General features: G+C 34.8%; 1 protein-coding gene across 1 annotated transcript; it reads right to left on the bottom strand.

Annotated features, from left to right (window-relative positions):
* Positions 1-13,626: 13,626 nt before the first annotated feature.
* On the bottom strand, positions 13,627-20,532 carry LOC120193241 (pleiotropic drug resistance protein 1-like). The gene is made up of 23 exons (XM_039195792.1): positions 20,158-20,532; positions 19,928-20,048; positions 19,748-19,836; positions 19,570-19,654; positions 19,147-19,306; positions 18,965-19,041; positions 18,833-18,886; positions 18,342-18,734; positions 17,966-18,247; positions 17,564-17,880; positions 17,276-17,436; positions 17,078-17,181; positions 16,839-16,995; positions 16,627-16,755; positions 16,387-16,547; positions 15,936-16,268; positions 15,392-15,682; positions 15,215-15,298; positions 15,001-15,134; positions 14,628-14,855; positions 14,368-14,539; positions 14,026-14,280; positions 13,627-13,941 (listed from the first exon to the last, which is right to left on the bottom strand). Exons 1-23 carry the CDS (start codon positions 20,493-20,495, stop codon positions 13,672-13,674), a joined length of 4,395 nt encoding a protein of 1,464 aa, XP_039051723.1. The 5' UTR covers positions 20,496-20,532; the 3' UTR covers positions 13,627-13,671.
* Positions 20,533-24,476: the final 3,944 nt, after the last annotated feature.

Below are 24,476 nucleotides of genomic sequence, written 5' to 3'. Positions count from 1 at the left end.
AGTATTTTGATTTTGTAAATTAGCAAAAGTTGAAGGTTTGATGATGGAAATAAATATTTATGGAATTTAAAGAGTATGTTTGAGAAGTTTGAATTTATGATTGAAGTATGATTTAGTTTTATATCGATTTTATTTATAATGAATTAATATTTAAGCTTAGATTATGTTAGTTCGATACTAACATATAGTTTGAATATTTTATGTTATTACACAACGACATCATACTAAACTAAATATAGTGGTCCAAGTAACTCAAAGGGGAAGAAAAAAATGTGAGATTGAGAATATTATCGTGGAGAAGGTTCGATAATGAGGCAAAGGTGAGTGTATTTAACTTGTATTTATGTTATCGAAACAAACAATTACTTGCGATCAGCCAGTGTTGGAGTTACATTAATAAGTGACTACTAGTGCATAAGAAGTGTACTTCAAGCTATATGTTCAATTGGTAAGCTTATAGATTTAGTGAATAAGTTATGGATGCAAGTTTGTGAAATCTGCCTAGGAATTATGTTATGAACAGAAAGTTTCGGAAATAACCAGAAATTATACAAAAATAATTGAAGAATGAATATTATATCATTGGATTCTTATATCAATATAGTTTTTTTAGAACAAACGGAAATTTATTTCGATGGGTATACAAAAAGATATGAATTTTTAATCGGTTATAAGTCAGAAAACAGGGCAACAGATTTTGCCCGAAATAACTTTTGTCGGTCAACTTTGAAAATTCGCTATAAATTATACAAGTGGAACTAGATGGAGTGCATTATATGGTTAGATTTTTGTGCAAACATGATAATTTTTAAGTGTATAAATTAATACAGAATAATATTTGTTTGAAGGTAGTGCAAACTACAATAATATATAATTTTGATAAACTGTGTATTGAAAGTAGTGGAAGGAAAAGAATTCAAATCTAAAGCTTAGTGAGGCTTATATTTTAGTTTTAAAAAGAATAAGGTGTTAAAGTGAGTGCAATTTATTTATTTGATTATTATAGTCGAGGACGACTTGCGATAAGTCAACCTCATTTTATTTTCCATTATGATTTATAAATTTTTGGTATGGAATATTTCTATAATATTTTTATCACGTTTTATGAATGATTTTGGGTATGAACTGTCCAATTATCATATTTATGATGATGAATTCTAAATGTTTACAGTTATCAGATGATTTTTAGTTATCAGATATTTATATATATATCAGATGATTACAGTTATCAAATATTTACAAATATCAGATGTTTTACAGTTATCAAACACATATTAATAAATGATTATATGATGATACAAATAAGCTCATTGTATGTTGCATTGAGATTCATAGGTACATTTAGCATACCATTTAGTGAGTACTTTTCAGTTATTAGTTATCAATTCAGCTTTGGTACATTCGTGTACCAATGTTCAGCACCGTTGGTGCTCATGTTATGATTGCACTGAAGTGCATCATATCATAATTTCAGTTATGATTCGACAAGTGATGTGCCTAGTGCGCACCCTAAACTCACGTACCTTATATTCTCTTACATATACACTGTGCTATAACAATAAATGTGAAAGTTGTGACAGTATATGAAGAAATGAACATAGAATTGAAAAGAAAATTTTGAAATATATTAGAATGAGAAGAACAAATGTTATTTATGATATTCGTTGTTAACTTACATGATTTTTTATAAAATCATGAGATGATGATTTTTCAGGTTTTCAGAAGGAAAAATGGTTTGACTAACTGGGTTTGAAGTTTAATATTTTTATTTAAATTACAATTTATCTCTTATATTTTATGAAATTTATGGTTTTATATCACTTTAGTTATATTTCTGCCTCACTAAGTTTTACTTAGTGCATGATGATTTTCATGCATTGGTTCGAATAAAGTAAAGGACGTAAAGTGAGGAGTTTGCCAACATCTTATAGAAATCAAACCTACCGACAATTTCAGTAAGACATCCTAACTTTGACTTATTAGTGGCATGTACATTATATCCGTAGAGTTGCTTTATTATATTCATTTTTAAGGGTCTGTATTATTAACTAGAATTATTTTCTTTAATTTGGCTAATTTTTAGTATTAATTGTATTTATGACTGAATAGTATAAATATTATATTTTAAATGTATTAATAATTAAGCAGTATTTAGGCAGTGATATATATATAGTTATGATCAGCTCTCAACTGCCTACTTACAGACTAAAATTTGATTTGTTTTTCAATGATTAATTATTATTTTATGCTTTTATACGAATAAGATAAAAGTTTAAAAATTAAAACAGTGAAAGTTTTAAAAAGAAATGAGATTTTAAATCTTTATGCATAGTAAATGTTTATGTAATTGATGTGACATTTGTGGCTTATATTACGAGACATATATGAGCTATGTGTGTTACATGTTTTTGGCATCCATCACCAAACATTGCAAGAGTGGGCTTGAAATGAAGCTTAGGAAGAGTATAATGTGGTTCTTACCTTGGTTTAAAGAGATAAACTAACGTTCCCACCTTTGCTCAAGTTTTCTAAGAAGGAAGGTGAGGCCTTGGAAGGAAAAAAATGACAAAAGAGAGTTGAGAAAATGAGGAAGAGAAAACAGACGTCAAATCAACTTCAATTAAAGGATTTCAACTTTATTTTTTAACAAGGGCATAATTATTTCCTTAGTCCCTCAAATTCCAACTGTATATTAAAAACACCTTTTTTATTCATTATTGGGCTTACCCCAAGAACAAATCCTCTTTAATTTGGGTTAAGGCTTCCTACAAGCTAAGGAATTAAACCAAGGCCCATCTCGGGTTAGCCCAATACTTCTAACTCGGGATTCAGGGCGTTATAACTCTCACCTCCTCAATAAAATTTCATCCTTAAAATATACCTACGTAGAAGAGGTGAGGTTATTGAAGCTTCATGTCCTCCTCTGTTTCCTACGTCGTTTCTTTAACGCCATGGTTCCTCCATAGCACTTTCACTACAAGAATCCTCTTGTTCCTTAACTTCTTCACTTCGCTCTCTAAGATTCTTATTAGTTCCTCTGAATAGGTCATATCTGAGCTGACATCAATCTGTTCTAAAGGTATGACATACAAAGGATCATAGCGGTATCTTTTTAGCATAGATATATGGAACACATTATGAATGCTCTCTAACTCTGATGGTAAAGATAGTCTGTAAGTCATTGGTCCAATTCTCTCAAGCAAATCGTATGGTCTTATGAAATGAGGATTCAACTTGCCTGAAGCAGAACATCTTCTTCCATGGGGAAACCTTGAGGAATACCTTGTCCCCAATTGCAAACTTGATGTCCTTACACTTCAAATCTACTTAACACCTTTGTTTGTCTGAAGCCTCCTTAATTTGGCTCTGAATCAACCGAACATTCTCTTTTGTCTCTCAGATCAAGTCTTGGCCTACTATTTTACCCTCACTAAGCTCTGTCCAACAAAATGGTGTCCTACACTTCTACTCATACAAGGCCTCGTATGGAGCCATCTAAATTCTCGATTGGAAACTATTTTTGTAGGTAAACTCCACTAACAGCAAGTGGTCCTCCCAACTACCCTCTAGATTGATGATATTACACCTGAGCATGTCCTCGAGAATCTGATTAATTCGTTCTGACTAGCCATCTTTCTGAGGATGGAAAGTTGTGCTGAAGTGTAGTCAGGTGCCTAGGGACTCATGAAGAGCTTTCCAAAAGAGAGTAATGAAATGAGGTTCCCTGTTTGAAATTATAGAAGTTGGTACACTGTGCAACCTCATTATCTCATGGATATACAACTGAGCTAACCTCTCTAAGGTATAGTCCATCCTAACTGGGAGGAAATGATCTGATTTGGTTAAGCAGTCTACTATGACCCAAATTACGTCATGTCTATGTCTGGTCATTGGTAACCCGATCACAAAGTCCATGGTTACCCTGTCCCATTTTAACAAAGAAATCTAAATGGGATGAAGAAAACATGAGGGAACCTGGTGTTCCGCCTTAACCTGTTGACACACTAGACATCTCGCTACGAACTCAAACACTTGTCTTTTCATGCCCAACCAATAGAACAATCTACGAAGCTCCTGTTACATCTTGTTAATGTTTAGGTGAACGGAGAGTGGGTTGTAGTGTGCTTCATAGAGAATCTTACTGTGTAACTGAGCATCTATAGGTACGCACAACCAACCCTTGAATTATAACACTTTTCCATCGCAAAGTTCAAAACCTGGGGCCTCACCCTGACGAACCTGCTCGATCTAAGAGTTTAATCGACCATCTAAACTCTGTAACCTCTTGAATTCCCCTACTAAATTTGGTTCAACTCGCATATCGGCTAATAATCCACCATCACTTGATAAACTCAAAAGTGCTAGGAGGGCTTGCAACTCAATCATTTACTTCATGCTTAATTCGTCTGCTACCACATTTACCTTTCCTGGATGATAATCTATTACGCAGTCATAGTCCTTAAGCAACTCAACCCATCTACGTTTTCTAAGGTTCAACTCTTTCTGATTGAGAAGATACTTAAGGCTCTTATGATCGGTGAAGATATGACACTTCACACTAAAAAGTTAGTGTCGCCAAATCTTCAGGGCGAATACCACTACTACTAGCTCAAGGTCATGGGTAAGGTAATTATGCTCGTAAGGCTTAAGCTGAAGGGATGAATAAGCTATAACTTTACCTTCTTGCATCAAGACACATCCAAGTCCATTCAAAGAAGCATCGCTAAAACTATGAAGTCCTTAACCATTCTGATTGGGTCAACACTGAGGTTTGGGTCAAGCTGACCTTTAACTGCTCAAAGCTTTCTTGTCGCCTCTCATCCCAAACAAAGGGAACTCCCTTATGAAGTAATTTGGTTGATGCTCATGGCTGCTATCATTGAGAAACCCTGAACAAACTAACGATAGTACACAGCTAACTCGAAAACTGTTCACCTCAGACACATTCTTAGGGGAATCCCATTTAACTATAGCCCAAATTATTTTAGGGTCAACTCTGATGCCGTCAGCTGAAACGACATGCCCCAAGAATGCTACCTCTGATAGCCAAAATTCGCACTTCCTTAAATTGACATACAACTATCTGTCTCTAAGGATTTAAAGTACGAGATATAGAGATGTTGGTTATGCCCGTCCTCTTATTGTGAGTACACCAGAATGTCTTCTATAAACACCACCACAAACTGGTCCAAGTATGGGTGGAAAACACAGTTCATTAGGTCCATGAATGTCGATGTGGTATTGGTGAGTCCAAACGAAATAACTAGAAACTCGTAATAATCGTACTGAGTTCTGAAAATAATCTTTGCCACATCTGAATCTATGACTTTCAACTGATAGTAGCCTGATTGCAGATCAATCTTTGAAAAGACACACACTCCTCTAAGTTATTCAAAGAGATCATATATTCTGGGGAGTGGTAACGGTTCTTGATGGTTAGCTTATTCAACTGTCTATAGTTGATGCACAGCCTCATCGACCAATATTTCTTCTTAACAAATAAAACTTGCACTCCCCAAGGTGATATGCTCGGTCAGATTAAACCTTTCTCTAGCAACTCCTGAATCCAAGCCTTCACCTCCTTTAGCTCAATTGGTGCCATGCGATAGGGAGCAATGGACACCGGGGTTGAACCTAGCATTACCCCAATGCCAAACTCCAATTCGTGCTCGGGTAGTAAACACGACAACTCCTCTGGGAACATATCAAGAAAGTCTCGTATTTCCAGATATCCTCGAGTGTGGGTACTGAGATTCGGGTGTTGACTATGTGAGCCAAGAAGGCCTCACACCTACTGTCAATCATCTATTGGGCTTGCACAACAGATATAATCCTCATCTGATGGGATCTCTCACTGGTCATTACCAACTTGGTTCCATCAATGGCTCTGAGCTTAAGTTGCCTGGCTTTTCACCTTAAACTGGCATCGTACTCGGTTAACCAATACATTCCTTAGACCAAGTCGAACTCCATGAAGGGTAACTCCATCAAGTCTGCCAGAAAATTCTGATCCTAAATCCTCACTGAGCATTATCTAAAAATTTTGTCCACCAGGACGTCTAAACCTAGTAGGCTAGAGACTCGAACACCTATCTCTAGGTTCTCTGTGGGGATTTCTATTTATTGAACTAAGTCAAATTAGATGTAAGAATTGGTGGAACCAGGGTCTATCAATATGGTAATTGGTAAAGAAAATACCGTAAAGGTACTTGATATGACATCTACCGCATCGTACTCCTCCCTGGCTTGCACCTCATACTATTTGGAGGCCACTTTATGCTCTACATTGGCCACTGATCTAGCTATCCCATGACTTTGTTGTCTTGATACAAAACTACAACTACTAGTCAATTCTCATCCTCTACACTGGCGGTGCCAATCATTGAGTCGTCGTTGATGATACACCTGAGCTCCTGGGCAGTATCTGGCGAAATGAACCATGGAGCCGCAACTGTAGTAACCTTCCAAACCCATCTGGCATGACCCTAGGTGCCTTTTTCCACACTTAGAACATGGGGAAAATGTGAACCCTCCAATCGGATCACTACCAACACTTCTAAAAGCTAAGTTCAATGGTCTCATCTTCAAATTGGACTACCCCCGCGACCTGTACTCTGCTCAGTCTTCCGGGACTATGCTGCTAAGGGTCTCAACGAGCCTTGACTATCTCTGGCCCTCTTGAACAGGGTCTACGTTAGCCTCACAGGCTCAGTGGCTCTTCTGATCTATCTTACAATCTCACTGGACTGCTTAGCTTGCCTATCTAAGGCTCATTCAACTGTCTTCGCCTGGTTAGACAACTGAGATAACACTTTATGAGGATATACTGCAAGATGGGTCAAATTGTCGGCATGGAGGCCTTCTCTAAAACGATAACAACAACGCTCCTTAGTCATGATCAACTCTACGACATATTTACTAAGCTGGAAAAATTCTCGCTCGTACAATGCCAATGAGTGATTGCCCTGAGTCAAGTGTAGGAACTGCTTCATTAGGTCATCGATAAAAATCTTCCCAATGTACTTCTCTCTGAATTGGGTGAGGAACTACTCCCAAGTAGGCCTCTCTAGCTCCATCTCCAACTCTACCGTCTCCCACCACTCTATCGTCACCCTTAAGCAGGGAGACGACGCACTCCAAGGTACCCACTGGGGTAAGATGCAACTATTGAAGGGTACAGAGTGTCTCTCTAAGCCACTAGTCTGTTGTGATAGGATCATCATGCTCTAAACTGAAGAACTCAGTGGTTTTATATATGTGGAGCCATTCTACGGGGGACTTCTGGGAAAGACTATGGCTGAGCTGGTATGGCTAAGCTTGGGGAGGTGGTGCAGCTGAAGAACTAGGGAGAGATCTAGCTATCTGCCTAAGTACAGAGGTGACGTCCTTAGAGAAGGTAGCCTCCTCTACCCTCGCATCTGCTGGATCATGACGGTCATAGGTATCCGGGACAAATATCTCACTGATATTGGGTGGTGCTGAGGTATAATTATCGTCTCTGACATCCTGGCTATAATTTGGGTCGTCTGCCATAGGGTTTATCTGATATTATAAAAGGAATGGGTTATTATTGTCATTCCAGTTATTTAAGTACTCTAAACTCTCTAGAGGTAATATAAATATACAACCACTAACTGAATCTAACCCGCGGGTCCTATAAACGACTAAACCTGACGCTCTGATACTACAAAATATAACATCCTAATCTAGTTAAACCCGAAGATCCATGGATTACTATGTTACACGGGACTACCAAAAAAGTAACCCAAAATTTTCTTTTAAAACTACTTGTAAATCTCTGAAATTTAAACATTCATAAACTAATATAAAAACATAATAACAAATTGGGTTTAAAAATAATGGGGAGCTCTCAAAATACATCGGAAAATAATACAAAATACTAAGTTTCAAAAGAGTTACGACTTAATACATAGCAAGGTCCATAACAGTACATGCCCTCTAAAGATGGCTCAAGACGTACTCTGAAAGGTCTCTAGAAATGTGAATCTGCTACACTGGAATATATGATTATGAAAGCTCCCCATGATCTACTTTTTAAGAACTTGCGCACAAAAACACATTCTGAATGATGAGATTACGAGCTCAATGCCTTACTAAAAATTATACTATATTATATGCATTCACTAAATGAAATGACAAGTGGCACATGTTTGAGTGTCAAACTACTAGATTGCTAACTTGTGGCTGGCATCATGGTACGACTGAGGGATTATGCATCTCGGAGCTCACACACCCCTCTAGCACTATCGAAGCACAATCGGGTACTTTTGGGTGAGATCCAGAATTCTACATCAAAACGTACACCCACCGATTTGTTTTATCGAGTCTTAGGATATTTGGCACCCAGTCGACAGATATAGTGTCATGGCACTGACTTGGATCTACTGACTGTCGTATTTCTGCTAAAAGAAACTCGAGTGTCATGATTGTTTCCTGAGCGCCAAAAAAGGCTAGTTTTATGTAAACCTAGCTATATTTGTTTCTACTATTCTAATATTAAATATTGTTCTCACTTGAATTCTTATTTGAGGATATACTGAAGTGTTGGGGTAACTCGAGTCTAATTCCCTTAAAAACTAGCCTTTTGTCCAAAACAAACTAAAAGTATCGATATTATCCCAAGAGTATCGATACTCCTGCAAAAGTTTCGATACTTTCTACAAGTATCGATACTTTTAAGCATTCTGCATCGCCTAGTTTTAATACTTTATGGGATTTTTGAAACTATGATCCAAAGTATCGATACTCTTGAAAGAGTATTGATACTCTTGCCCAGAAACTCACAAGTTTGCCCGATAAGAAGAATAAGTTTCGATATTATCCCTCTAGTATCAAAACTCAACCTACAAAATAGGTATAAAAAACTCCTATTCTTCTATCCTAAAGACCTTATTGAGGTCCCCAAACATTATTAACGTTTATGTAGATACAAAGGAGCATAAATAGGGCTTTAAACATATTTATAACTCTAAAACATGAAATCTACCATGGGAGTGCTTCAAGCTAATGCAACCTACTACATTTCATCTAAATGACTTACACATGGTATGGTTGAGTCAAAAGTGAGTTATCTTTGATGTTAAACTGCTGAAAACATCCAATGCTCAACCAATGGTGAGTTTCTCCTTCCCTTTGGCTTTTGAGCTTTCTCTAAACTCGCTCACTAAACAAGATTCAAAACAAAATTTACTAGCTGAAAGTGAAGGCTAAGAAGGGTTTAAAAACACTTTTTACAACTTGAAAACATTGAAAATGAGTTGGATTCTCTGAATTCCTTAAACCCGTTCAAAACCTATTTTGGCATCCATCACCAAACCCTGCAAGAGTGGGCTTGAAATAAAGCTTGGAAAATAAAGCTCCCACCTTTGCTCAAGTTTTCTAAGAATGAATGTGAAGCCTTGGAACCAATTTCTTTCATACATCTACTTGGGGCGTAACGACACTACAACTTGCTTGAGCAAAGTTTAATTGTTCTTCCTATGGTGCATGCTTATCGGCATCAAAGTTAATCTAAGATTTTGGTTTGCACGAGCTTTCGAGCGCATTGTGCGCTCTAATCATCCAGTGATTTTTGACCCTTACATCACTCATCTTGCATATAGACTTTTCCCATTATTTTTTAATGTTGAACAATTTACCTATGCTTTTTCTATGGATGGTTTAGATATACGATGCTTGGACATGATGAGATTACTTGTCGCATATCTGATACACCTTGCATTGTACCTCCCAGTATTACGACACCTTGCAGCGATATATCTTTCTTCGAAGACATGCACCACCACCGGCGCTCGCGGATGATCCATGACCAAATATACAACATCAAATTAACAAGGTGCACGATCGTATCAACTCAATCGAGTCCAATCTTACCCAGATTTTGTCCTACCTCCACCAGAGTACCTCTCGTTGAGGTCACGGCCACAACCGTCACTAAACACGGGGCGTATTTCTATTCTTCTCTTATGAATTAATTTTATATATTGGGATAATATGCATTAAGTGGGGGTAGATAACTTAGAAAACACTTTCATCATATTATCGCTCGCTTGTTTATATGCTTGAAATTGAGTTGCCTTTGTTGTGTAGACACTCGTTTTCGTCCATATCCACTTTAATTTTTTATTACTACATAATTTTTCCTAAATAGTATTTTATTATGTATTATTATATATATACTATTTATTTTATAATTATTATTATTTTAATGTGGGTAATGGTATTTGTAGGTCCAACAAATATCAATTCAGATCGAGCAAGAAAGCCCCAAAATGCACAAGTTCGACACAAATAACCGACTACAATTTCGACGATGCCCTCCACCGGCTCTACATCAACATCCATCTCAGTACAAAATCTTCCAAAAAATCATTCGATGACCATTTCAGTCTTGCAAACAACAAAGGAGGAAAGAAATCATAAAAGAGGATATTCCAAAATCCTAAAATGGAATTTTGAACCCATTTGATTCAAATCCCTGAATATTCAGGATTAAATGTAAAGTGGTTGATTTTCTCTATTATAAAAATGAAAGGGTTTTTGTGCATAAAATTTGACAACAGCAATGTAAAAGGGGGCTCGAATAGGAACATAAAAAATAATGAATAGGGGAAACCATTGTATTGAAAAATAAGATCAAATAAAGAGTCTTTTCTTTTTTTACAATATATTCCCTCTCTCGCTTTTTATATTCGAATACAAATCCGACGAGTATATTCGAAGAACCTGCAAAAGAAAGAGAATAGTAAGAAAGTTGAAACAAAAAAAAGATAAGGAAAGGTATTACCCTTCGATGTTTGATGTTTTCGGTGATCGGAGTTGTCGCTCAATAATCTAAACGGTGAGAAGGGAGAGGAGAATACCAGGCACAACATATCAAAAATTGAAAGCGATCTGATGTTGGATAATAGTAGATTGGAGAAAAGAAAGTTGAACGATTCTCATCTTTTTCACAACAATCAGAGAATCTTCTGAAAAAACTGACCTAGGATTTGGACTTAGAGGATCGAGATAAGTCACCTGATAGAATTTAGTAGCGAATGGCCACTGCCGACGGTGGCGATCGGCCAATGAGAATCATTAACTACGTATAGGTATCTTTGTAAAGAAAGAAAGCATGGTAGGGGTGTCAATCGGGTGGGGAAAAATAAAAAACTGTGGGGATCCGAACCAACGGGGATATAGAATAACTGAAATCTTCACCCATGGGATGGGGATGGGGGAAGTTTTATCCCCAAAGCTCAAATGGAGATAGGAACGGGGATTGTTATATCCAAGCCGTGAGGATAACCGAACTATACCCGTGTTAATAACCGTGGAGATTCCAAAAGATAACCATAGGGATCCCCGATATTTTACAAAAATAAATATGGGAATCCCTGAAAAAATCTGTAAGATTACGTGTTGCCACTGTGACATCTCAAAGGAATTAAAATTGAAGTTTATATATATTTTTCATTTAATATACATTGATTTGTTGATATTGTAAATGGTTAAGATTGTACATATACATTAGGTGTTAGATGAATATTGACACTTGAAACTTTCATATTATAGATAGAGATTAATTTGGGACAATCTGATATATCTTACAAATTTTAGGTGTTGCATTGATTTCAAAAAATGTTTGTTTATATTTTGGGAATGAGATTAACGGAAACCCGCAATGATTTATAAGAGATAAGTATGGGGACAAAAAATCACTTAAAGATATAATGGGGATTCCTCAAACTGTACCCGCAAATATTAAGGATGAAATGTGTAATGAAAAAACATCTCCGCCCTACCCTGCCCTGTTGCCAACCCTAAAGCACGAGAAATTTATTTTCTAAGAAATATTCGAACGAACAAAAGCCAATTTTTTTCTTTTCAAGGTATTTGACGTGTTGGTTAAAACAAAATAAGCCCACGTGACAGTGAACTTTGGGGGCAAACTCACTCCATAGCCCTTAAAATATTGTGGCTAAATTCTTCTTTGGTCCCCCTATTTTTAATGCACCATATAACATAGTTCATTCCTGTGTAATTTAATTTTGATTATTATCAATTTAAACCCTAATTTTGTTTTCATTTATGATTTAATTTATTTTTTTATTTATTTACATATTTAATTATTACTCTATTTTCACCAACATTTTTTATCTTTTAGCAGGTTCCTTTCTTTTTTTTTATTTCATTTATTTTAAATTTAAATTTATTATTTATTTGATTTGTTTTGTCTATATATTCTAAAATTTCTTTCGGATTTAACTTGCAGGTTATAAATTTGTTGTGTTTTGCTTCCTTGTCTTATTATTTGTATTTATTATATTAGATCTTAAATTTATATTTTATTTATTAACATCTCTTTTGTTCTTTTTTTAGGTTTCCTCTATTTTAAATGTTCATAATCATCTTACTTTAGACAATACCACAGTCGACTAGGTACCGAAAGAGAGTTGTAGGATGTTAATCCTTCTCCACACGTAATCGATTCTCGGATCCATTTCTCTGGTAAGCAGACCAACCTTTGTTATTTTAATTTTATTAAATTTACAAGTTTTTTGGGTGATCCAATCACACCCCAAAAAAGATTGGTGGTGACTCCCTTGAACCATGATTCAATACCATTCAAAATGAAACTTTAAAGTGGGATCCATATACCGTCCCTTAAAGACATTTCGACAGTTTGACGATTTCACTGAGGACATTAGAGAGTCAAGCCATGGTCGATTAGTTGTTGTATTTTCTTATTTAATTTTTTATCCCATTTGATTATTTTTTTAAATAAAGAGTTGTACTGATATTTTCTCTCAGTGTCTTCAGATTTCTCAAAATCATTTCAAGCTCTATACCCGAGCTTTGAACTCGTCTAAGTGGGGGTAAAAGCGAAGCCTTCGTGAGAATTTATTCTTTGTGTCAAGCCTAGCAATTAGCCCTCAGGATTCATATACCATACGTCTTCGTAGAATTTCTTTTTTATATATATAATTTTTTGAAAGAGAATTCTTTATTTGAGATTGGCTTAATACAAAAATATGTGTCTAAATTATATCTCGAAATATAATTTGGTGCCTAAAGATTTTTCGTTAAAAATAAGTATCCAACGTTTTCGAAGTTGTATTTTTTTGTGTCTACCATTATATGTAAACACAGTTAAACAAAGCTCAAAATGTAGACCTGAAGCAAGATTGAGTTGTTTCCACGAGAGAAGTTGTTTGGAGGCTCATACGAAGCATGGGAGAACTATCTAAGGAACCCCATTTTCTTTCAACTCCAACCATTGCAACAACTTCTCTTTCTGATCTTCTTCTTCAACTTCCGGTAATGGCAGGCGGAGGCGGTGGCCGTGGTCTTGATGAGGTCATGGCTCAATCTCTTCAGTGTTCATTGAGACGTACTAATGAAGCAAAAAGTTATTCTATACACTATCAACAGCTTTCTCAATTTCAACACCCTACTTCTTTTAATAATAGAAAAAAATTCTGAATAGAAAAAGAATTAAAAAAAAACATTACTCCACAATTGTTTAATAAGAGAGAAAGTGTTTTTATTCATTAATTCATACTGTTACAACAAAATATTCTATTACAATGAAAAAATCTGTAGTATGTTATAAAGATAAACTTGCATATAAATTAAAATGCCATGCATTTAATACATGAACAAATTCTAACGCCTTTGGAAATTAAACAGCCTAATGGACACAGTAAAGATGGATGCAAACAGCAAAGTGAAACCAAGAATTACTGCAACCACAACTCCCAGGAAATCATGTCTGAAATCATAATAACTTCTGAAATATTCTTCAACCGTCTGACCGGGAAACTCGGCGCCTTCAAGGGGTGTTTTCAAGTCTCCGAATTGCGAAACAACCAATCCATAGAAGGTCCAAGATACCGGACAAATCCAATAGTACCAACGCCACCATATAGGTATGCTCTGCAAAATAGATGGAGTTGTTAAGAAATCTGAATGAACTTGAACAATGGAGAATCACATGATAAAAAGAGAAGAACAACTTACTGGTCGTGGGACGATGAACCCTGAAAAGAGGTTCCATATTCCATAGAATGCGGCGGAGATTATCGATGCAATGTGGTGATTTGGTGTAACAGCAACAGCCATCATGCCATAGTAGGTGAAGTATAGTAAGGTGAAGTACATGAAGAAGAGGTACCAGAAGAACTTTTCAGCGGTCCATTCAAATCCGATCATAGAGTAGACTATAAGGCCATACACAGTGGCTTGAACAAAAATGTAAGGCAACTCGATTAAGACCTGCAATTTGAAAAAAAAATGGAAGTTTGTTTAACTTTTTTAGCCGTTTTAAAGCTTTTCCAAGTTTTCCAAATCGTAAAATCGTACTTGTGAAATGGCATATGGCATGGCAGAGTACATTCCAGCGGCTCTTTCTCGATAAAAGACTGTTCTTTCAACAGCAACAACAGGCTGCACAGATGAAGCATTTTGGACACCAAGGAAAAGAACAGCAGCATAGATTGAACCCATTGCATTCGTCAGTTCTTGCCTAGTATTCCTGTATATCACAAATGTGACAATTAGATATATGATGTTGCTAGAAAGCACATTTAAGCATGAGCTTTTGGTTTTGGCTTGTAGCTTACGTTTTCGAGCCGAGATCCCAGAACAGTGTTCCAAAAAACAATGCTATTACAGTCGTAAAAAGAAACCGAACAGCTGTGTATGGCGGGTTGCGCCAATATGACCAGTGTTGTTTCCATAAGCAAGCAACACACTGTGTCAAGAATGACTGAGAGTACTGAGTTGGAAAATAGAGTTCCTTTGTCCCAGGAGCAGGCTTGCTTAAATCTTCAATAAGAGCTTTGTTTCTCCTGAAAAAATTTACACACATTTGTAGCAAATTAGAGTTAGCTAAGACAGCTGTCTCTGATATCAATCTCATTATGAATTAATGTAATTGGTTGAATGATTTACAACTTTTTGTTGCAATGTTCAGTCTGAGCATCTTATCATTACCTGTACAAATCTGAGTTTTTGTAGATATCAGTGAAATCAACACCTAGAGATAATTCCTGTGCTGTTGTGGTTACTTCCAACATCCAAGTAGCTGGATTGTATCCGTCTTTGATTTTGCTAACTCCTTGAATTCCCTGGAGAAAGATGAACATTGTAGTGTTGGAAGAATAAGTTAAATGAACCTTGTTATTTGAGGTCTGTCGTTTCATCATACCTCAAAGTACTTGATCAGATGTTTCGAATGGTGTCCTAATGGCCCGACATATATCTCTTGTCCTCCCCGCTTCATGAGGAATAGCTGCAATTTCATGTTTTATTCAGTTAAAAACTCATATGAACAGCCAACAATTATGCAATAAATTCTTTCTAAATTGACTTTCAAGTTCCTCACCTCATCAAATGCTTCAAATATGTCGATACTTGGCTGATGGATGGTACAGACAACTGTTCTTCCGGTGTCCACCGTGTTCCTAACCGTTCTCATAACAATTGCTGCAGCTCTTGCATCAAGCCCTGAAGTTGGCTCATCCATGAAAATGATCGAAGGGTTCGCCACAAGCTCAACTGCAATAGTGAGTCTCTTTCTCTGCTCGGTTGATAAACCATTTACACCAGGTAAACCGACTAGTGCTTGCCTCAAAGGGTTCAATTCCACTAGATCCATGACTTCCTCGATGAACATCTGGAAAGAAAATTCAAAAGAAAACCATTAACATAAGCCTTACCAGAGTGATCATTTAGAAAATCGGTTATTTCGTTGGACTCTGTCTAGTAGGCAATAAAAGGGTATCAAACTAAAAACTTCTCAACTCGAATAATTCCTTGGAGTTCAAGATCCAATTATATCCATTGCATTATCATATTAAAAAAATAAGTAACATATATCAAGGAAGATTTAGAGACTTGAAATAGCTCAGAGTTCCGTGAATGCCAACCTTTCTAGTTTGAGCATTAACTTCAGCAGGAAGTCGAAGCCAAGCGGAATAGAGCAGAGACTCGTACACAGTGACATGAGGAGAGTGAATATCATTTTGCTCACAGTATCCGGATATTCGAGCAAATGTTTCATGCTTCTTTGGGAAACCCGAAACTGTGATGTTCCCATCTATATGGCCACCAGTTTTCCGACCAGCGAGCACATCCATAAGAGTGGTTTTACCCGCACCACTGACACCCATTAGAGCTGTAAGAACACCAGGTCTAAAAGCACCACTAACACCCTTCAGTAGCACCAACCTATCTTCAGTAATACCTTGTTCTTTCATTTCCTGGGAAGTTTAAGACGAATCAATTAAACTTTTGTATCTGCGGACCATATTAACTGGAAAAACAGTACAGTCCAACCATTAAACATATAAGCAATTTATACATAGAACCTTGCGTTACCTGTGGCATATCAACAGAATATATAATGTCATCAAATGTGATGGAATGTGGCTCAAATGGAAGAACCATTCCCTTTTTCTTGACGGCAGTGGCCCCAACAGTTGCCTCAGTTATAGACGAGGATTTCGACGAGATGCTTCTTTGAACATCCTCTTGAATCTCTGCATGTCAACTGGATTTAGCATCCTACAAAATGGCTTGTAAATAATAAGACAAACAAATCTAGATAAGTTCTAGTACCTGATCCAGTTACATGATTTGAGCTACTTTCATTGTTTGTTAACTGAATGTTTCCACCAACTTCAACTCCATTGGCTTGTTCGTTGTTTTCCGTTTCTTCGGTTATTACAGCCCCGGAACTCCCAAATGCTGCATATTTATTCGATAAAAGGTAAAGGATTAGCACTCCGTATGAAGAGGATTAAGTTCTAAATAGATAAAGCTATACTCACGGTTTAGATAAGTAAGAGCCACGGTGAAAAAAAAGTTCAACAATATTGTGAATCCAATCAATCCTCCAACTCCGATCCAATACCAGTTTGGATCTTGGAAGAAACCCCTGGATTTCAAAACTTCGATTCCTGCTTGCTCTGTTGAGTTTGGGAAAGTCTTCAATATGAAAGAACATATGATCAGAAGATTGTTTTAAAATAAAAGCAAAAGCATAAAGATTGCAGATTCAAAGCCTTACATGACTCCACTGGTTTCCATGGAACTCATTAACCATCAATGCGTTTTGTCCATACATTAAAGGCGAAATCCAGTAACCCCATATCCACCAGCCCGGTATGTCACCTGCGACATTAAACAAAGAAAACCAATAAGAAAAGAGTTTAGTTTTCATGAAAAGTTTGATGTCTGGTTCTCTGTCTAAGACTTATCATCATACCTCGTGTCAGGATAAAGCCACCCATTGCGAAAAAAACAAGCAAAGCAAATGAGCCAAAAGTGTTGGCAACAATCATGTTTCTACTAGCTGCTGCAATGAAGCGAAACAACCCTGATGCCATCTGGTTAGTGAGAACAAGTACTAAGTACTGCCTAAGCAACCTGCAGCAGACAAATTGCTTTCACATCAATTTGGATCATAGCTAATAAGCAACCGACTATATAAAGAATACATACGCAAATACTTTAAGTTCCATAATGAATTTTTATGGTCAGTTATTTTGTTTACCTTTCGACATTCGGATCAAATCCGATGACATAGTAGGTAATAAATACCCATAAGCCAACTTCTACAAATGTGATAGGAATCTTGAGTATCCATGATGGTAGAGCATATGCCCATGAAGGAAAGAATAGGAGGTCTCTTTGCTTGTAAAAGACAGGAAGCTTATTAATGGTCATTGAAAGCTCAGACATTCCATTGAACATTATCAAAATCAAGCCAAAGAAAATGGCCCCCATATAGATTCCTCCCCCAGCAACCGAATCTCGGTTCATCTCAGTCCTCAGAAAGAGTGTCATAGTAATTATCGCCATAATTGTGAGCTATAAAATGTAAAATAAAAAAGTTAGAGTCATGTAAACCATAACAATTGTGGTAAAAGGATTAAATATGACTAGGAGTACATACTTGCATAAACTTGAAGATGTAGACGAAAGAGTTTCTCTTCATCAGCAGAAATTCCCTTGATGTGCAAGCTTTCAGCAACTCCCACTTTCCAAGACCATATTTTGCGGTTGTCAAAGCAGCAGGATGGCTCTTTGTTTTTTCAAATGGATTTCGAAGTTCATCTGTGACATCCATTCCAACATGGAATGATTGGAATGCCTCGGCGAATTCATCTGCCGTGACAAACCTGTAAGGTTGGTCTCTACGTGCCCAGTACTGAAATTGATCTTTTCTTGATGTAACCTGCAATGGAAAAAACTCAGTTAAAATTAAATACGATGGAATGGGAACTTTGTCCCAATGAAAAAAAATGAAGAAAACCATTGTCCAGCCTTACTTCTTGCAAGAAGTCCGCAACACCTTTTCTGTCAGGACACCTAAACCCCATAAATTCGAAAAAGCTCAGAACGTGTTCGCGAGGACCCTGAAATACTATTCGACCATCGGAAAGGAGAATAATGTCATCAAAAAGATCATAAGTCTCCGGAGCTGGTTGGAGAAGAGATATTAGTGCTGTCCCATTAAGGATATGAACAGTTTGCTTGAGTGAGTTCACAATTTGGAAAGTTGTGGAGCTGTCCAGACCAGTTGATATCTCATCCATAAACAGTGCCTTTGCTGGTCCGACCAGCATTTCACCTGTTGTGACACGCTTCTTTTGTCCACCAGAGATACCCCTTAGCATTTCATCTCCAACCATAGTGTCTGCACATACTTCCAGTCCTAAAATCTGCAGAATTTATGGCAAAGGAGTTCTATAAGTAAAGAGTTTTTTTCTTCATAGTGTTTGCATATCTTTCATTATACTTCAGATTTCTCTAACATTACCTTAAGAATATAATCTGTGATTACATTTGCTTCCTGACCTTCTGTTGCTGCTGCCTGAAATTTTATAATGCCAAAGTAAATCATACATTACATGATTAATTGATTCTGTCTATAATCTGTGATTAATTTTACCTTCATGAAGACATCAATGTCAGGATCAGGTTTAATATTTGCTTGTTTCTCCCTTCTTGACAATTCTGCTAACATATCTGAAACAACCAAAACAAAATTTTTCATGCTTTGTAGAATAAAAAAAAGGGAGTGTTTTATATTTCTCCTAAAGATATCAAATAAAAAATTAAAAAAAGGCTAACCATAACGATCTCCAACCCCTTGGCATCTTGCAGAAAAGGCCAAAGTTTCCCTCACAGTCATCTCTCCTATATGAAGATCATGTTGACTGATATAAGCAGCAGTTCTCTGGGGCACAAACTCATTCATCTTATGCCCGTTGTAGGTCACTGTCCCTGAACACTGCAAGAGAGTTTCACTTTCAGATTTAAAATAAGATCAATGCCAAAGTCCAATTCTAAAAAAAACAAAAATCCATTGAACCAAGGGAGGACACAAGATTTTATACTAAGGGACGAATTTTTAAAATTTTAGAGGACGAACTTGTAAAATTCTATGGGATAAAAACAGATTATCAATATAAAATACAAACAAAAATATCTAAATTATATGATAATTTAAAATTTTCAGGTCTCAGTGAACCAAAGTAGAATTCTGTAGAGCACCTTGAGAGCAGTATCAAGCTTCCCAGCTAAAGCCAACAAGAGAGTTGTTTTGCCAGAACTTGGAGGACCCAAAAGCAGTGTCATCCTGTGAGAAATCCATGAGAATAAAGTGTTTTGATTAATTTTAGGAAACCCAAAACTTAAATTCAACAGTAAAAGATCAAAACTTGGGGGTTACCTGCCAGGCTTAACGATGCCACTGACATCTTTGAGGATTGTCAGCTTCTTCTTTCTACTTGAAAGAATCCCCGTCTCAATCAAGAAGCTCTTTAATCACACAATACAAAATAAACCAAATGTCAGAAAAATCATAAAACAAACATTGAAAGAATCTCTGAAGTACTTCCTAGGTGGGTACCTCAAATATATTGGTGATGAAGTTAACAAATGTAGGCAAAGCATTGGTTCCTACAAAAGCTTGAGCTTCAATATTTAGATTCTGGAATCTAACTTCAATGGTGGGAAGATCAATACCAACCCTGAAAATTTTCCAATGCAAATGATTATTCATGCAAAAACACTGAGTTTTTCTTCTTTTTTCTTCTGGTTTCCAGGTAACCAAACATTAAAAACGCTATAACTTGATACCTATCGACACGATTCTTGAGCTTCAACAAAAACTTCTCATTATCTTCTTCAGCAACTTTGACCAACCTCTCAAGCAAAGTCCTCCTTTCTTGCCACCCAATGTTGAAAACATCGATTTCATCGGCACCACCGTGAGAGCCGGCCAATATACCTTTACGCAGACGAGCAACAGTGGGTAGTTTCTCGAGTGCAGCCCATTTTAGAGCTTCTTCATCGTCTTCTTCTCTGGAAGACCTCGAGAAAACTTCGACGCCATTGTTTCTCCATATGGAAGAACTCCCTGCACGTATACTTCCCCTTAAGCTAGCGCTGGCTTTATAAATATCACCACCCTCCATTATCGAAACAAAAAAAATACCCAACACCCACCAAAACAAGATCAAAACTTGGCTCAAATTAAAGATTGAAAAAGAAAAAGAAATTGGATTTGTTTAGTTTTCCTATGAAGAGCTCTGCCTTTTGAACCTGGCGTTTGGTAAATGGTATTGAAGGAGACGATAAATATATAGCATGCGTGGCTGCTGGCGGCCACTTTTTTCTTTTCATATTTCAACACAAATGGCGTGTCTTATTTCTTAAACAAACTCGGAGTCAAAATTTTCACGTCTTCATTCAATCTGTTTCTTCTCTTTACTTGTTTTTATTAATTTAAAAATACTTCTAGATGAGCAGAGATATGAATCTTTGGGATATTCAATAAGCAGCTTTATTTATATAATAATCACACGTTTCTCATAATATTATATGTTGGATGACATGATATTTTAAAATATAATATAATTTATTTTTATTAAATTTAATGAAAATGATAATCAAATAGAAAATATTTTCTTGAGAAGTAAATAAATTTATTAAAAACTATAATTAAATATAAAATTACCTATAGCTCCCATCAAACCTTCGTCTTCTAAATAATGTACCTATAATTAAATTGAGATTTCGTAGACTATAAATATTTTTATTAAATTTAGTATCAGACGATTTCATAAATATTTTTAGTATGTTGGAGAAATATTTACTATATGTACTAAATTAAAAAAAAACAAATGCCATTTTTATTGAACGGAGGCGTTTTTACCAAAAAAATATTAATCAAATATTATAATATTATCTATTAAGTACCGTTTCCTCAAATTTTATCGATCCAATATCATTTATGACAGAGTGATAATAAGGATGTGTTAAGTGAAATTTGACTTTACTTAAGTGAACCGAAGGCGCATCTCCTAGGGTGTACTTTTCAGATAAAATGTTGACATGACACTACGTGGAAAGGCGCATTTCAAAGACTGTGCCTTCTAGAGTTTTCTTGCCACATCAGATTTCCTAAAAATATTTTTAAAAAATGTACTTTAAAAATTTTGAAAAATAAAAAGATAAGGAATAACTTCATAATTTAATACATATTAGTCTCATTAGTTGAAGAACTTAATGGTGTTCATTTATATAGGCTTTTTGAAATGTTTAGGTTATGTCTCTTAGCAATTTAGGATAAAAGCTAAAATGTGTATTCTTTAACTTTTTTTATCTTTATATCTAATGAATCTACTTAGGGGTGAGCAAAATTCAACTAGACTCGAAAAAATTGATTTTTTTACTCGACTCGATTCGAAAAAACTCGACTTGAAATGACTTCAAGTTGTAATTTCATAAGCTCAACTCGACTCGAAAAAAATTTAAAGTTCAAATCAAGTTGTAAAATATAACTCGAAATTTTTAGTAATTAGTAGATGAATTTTCAAGTTTGAGTCGAATCCCTCTATTATGTATAATATATGTATATTACATATGAAAGAAATATATATATTGTATTTTTTATCAAAAATCACACAGGAATGAATTGTTATATATATATATATATATATATGATCATAAAAATTGATTTAAATTGAAATCAAATAATATCATATTATTATAAATAATGATAATTAAATTTAAACACAAACTCGAAAATTCAACTTGACTGAAATTTTATAAACTCAACTCAATTCGAAAAAATTTATAGTCAAATTCGAGTTGTAAAATAGGACTCGTCATCTCGAACAAATTAAATTTTTTTACTCGACTCGATCGAACACTCACCTTAAATCCACTTATACACTATTGTTAAATTACATTAGGTTAATATTTATTATTAAGCTTTATATTAATTAAGATTAGATATATTTTTTTGAACTTTAGTGATTGTAAAAAACTCTAGCCGCTTTATTCCTCCTCTTTCTCTTTTTTTTTTCTTCTTTACAACTTGTGTCAATTTTATTGATCAATCTAAAATTTTCTTCTTTAATTTTGTTTAACCAGCGGCAGTACCGGTTTTGATGTTAGTTGTTACGCGTCGGCTATCTTTTTTTTTTAGTAAGAATAATCATGTTTTTGTGACATGTTCTCTGTCTTTATGAAACATTTATCTCTACCTTTGGGATACGTTTTTCTCTGCCTTTTGGTAGCTTATGGGTTTTGCCCTTTTGTTGATTTATCTTTTTTCATGGGGTTGGATTTGACATCGTCACGACTGATCAAATGGCACTTGTTGTCCTGCTAATCTTCTCTATTTTGGACTCTCATAATGATTTGGATACACGTTTTGCGCTCGTGGATAGTTTTCTCACGTCATTTGACTTTGATTTACGATTTGCCGGTAGTCTTTCAGTAGTTTCATCCCTTTTGTGGTTCATTTGCCGATACAGTCGAATCTATTCGTATATTTATTTTATTCAAGCATTGGTTAGGTTTTTTAACATTTTCTTTTTGGTCCTTGTGTTATCTAAGTGGCTAGTTTTTGTGTTAATGGTTACAGGAAAATGTCCTAATTATAATTTAGTTACGTTTACGGTTATGCTCATAAATCTTCATTGTAATTCTGGATATTTTTTATTTTTAATAAAACTAGTGGCTTTCCATAAAAAAGATTAAATATTTTTATATGTTAATATATTTAAATACTTATTTTTTAATTATGAGTTCAAAAAATTTAAGTAACATAAATTAAAAATATTTCATTGACATATAAATGTATTATTTATTAAATATGATTAATTATATTGTTATGTGATAATTGTATGATTATATAACTTATAAAAATATTTATATTATCATTTTAGCAGTAACAACTATGGTGTTATCATTTATAATCATAAATTTGGTTCTATGATTTTATTTATTTATTTTTAGGATAAATTTCTATATAAACCTCATATATTACATGTTCATGGCACCAAACAATATTTTTTCATATTTTTATATTAGATTCAACTTAAATTATAGATTTAATTAATCATATTCAATAAATAATACATTTATACGTCAATGAAATATTTTTAATTTGTGTTACATCAATTATTTGAACTCATAATTAAAAAATAAATATTAAAATATATTAACATATAAAAAAATCTAATCTTAATTAATAAACCTTAATAATAAATATTAATCTAATGAAATTTAAAATTAGTGTATAAGTGGATTCATTAGATATAGTGATAATATAAAAAAGTTAAGGAATACTCATTTTAGTTTTTATCTCACATTCTCAAGAACTATAACATAAACACTCTCATATATCTATATAAATTAATATCATTAGACTCTTAAACTCATGAAACTAATATGTAATAAATTACAATGTTGGTCCCTATAATTTTATTTTTTTTATTTTTTTAAAATATATTTTTTTAAATATACTTTTAGGAAATCCGATGTGGTAAGATAACCTTATAAGGCGCGCCCCTTGAAACGTACCTTAACATATGATGTCGTGTCAACATTTCCCTTAGAAAACGCGTTCCAGATGACGTGCCTTCGGTTCTCTTATTAGAAAGGGTGCTAGATCGATAAAATTTAGAGAAATAATATATGACATGTAATATTATAATATTTTGATATTTTTAGGTAAAAAGGCCGAAATTTCAACTCCAATTAGTTGGGGTAAACAGTATAAGATGCGGAATAGTAGCGAGAAATATCAAAATTTATAAAAGAAAAAAGGAGAAAAGTATTTCAAATTTTATAAAAGTAAAATAAAGAAAAATCCTAATAACTTCAATAAACATAAATTAAAATTATTAGAAAAGTCATCAATGATATCATTCTAAAATGTTAAAAATAACTTTCGTACTTAACTTTAGGGCGGTTCACTATTCGGTTTTAATTGAATTAACTAATCGAATCAAATTAATTCGATTAATACCCGAACGGTTAATATTTTTTTCAATATTCGGTTAACAGTTATTTCGGTTTAAATCGGTTAATTAACCGAATTAATGAAATTATTAAATATTATATATATTATAAATATATTCTAAGCTCAAACTCATTAAAAA

Source organism: Hibiscus syriacus, unplaced genomic scaffold (genome assembly GCF_006381635.1).
Source record: "Hibiscus syriacus cultivar Baekdansim isolate YM2019G1 unplaced genomic scaffold, ASM638163v2 tig00116989_pilon, whole genome shotgun sequence".
Classification (NCBI taxonomy): Eukaryota; Viridiplantae; Streptophyta; class Magnoliopsida; order Malvales; family Malvaceae; genus Hibiscus; species Hibiscus syriacus.
Note: the sequence above shows the minus strand (reverse complement) of the source record. Positions and strands in the feature narration are given on the sequence as shown.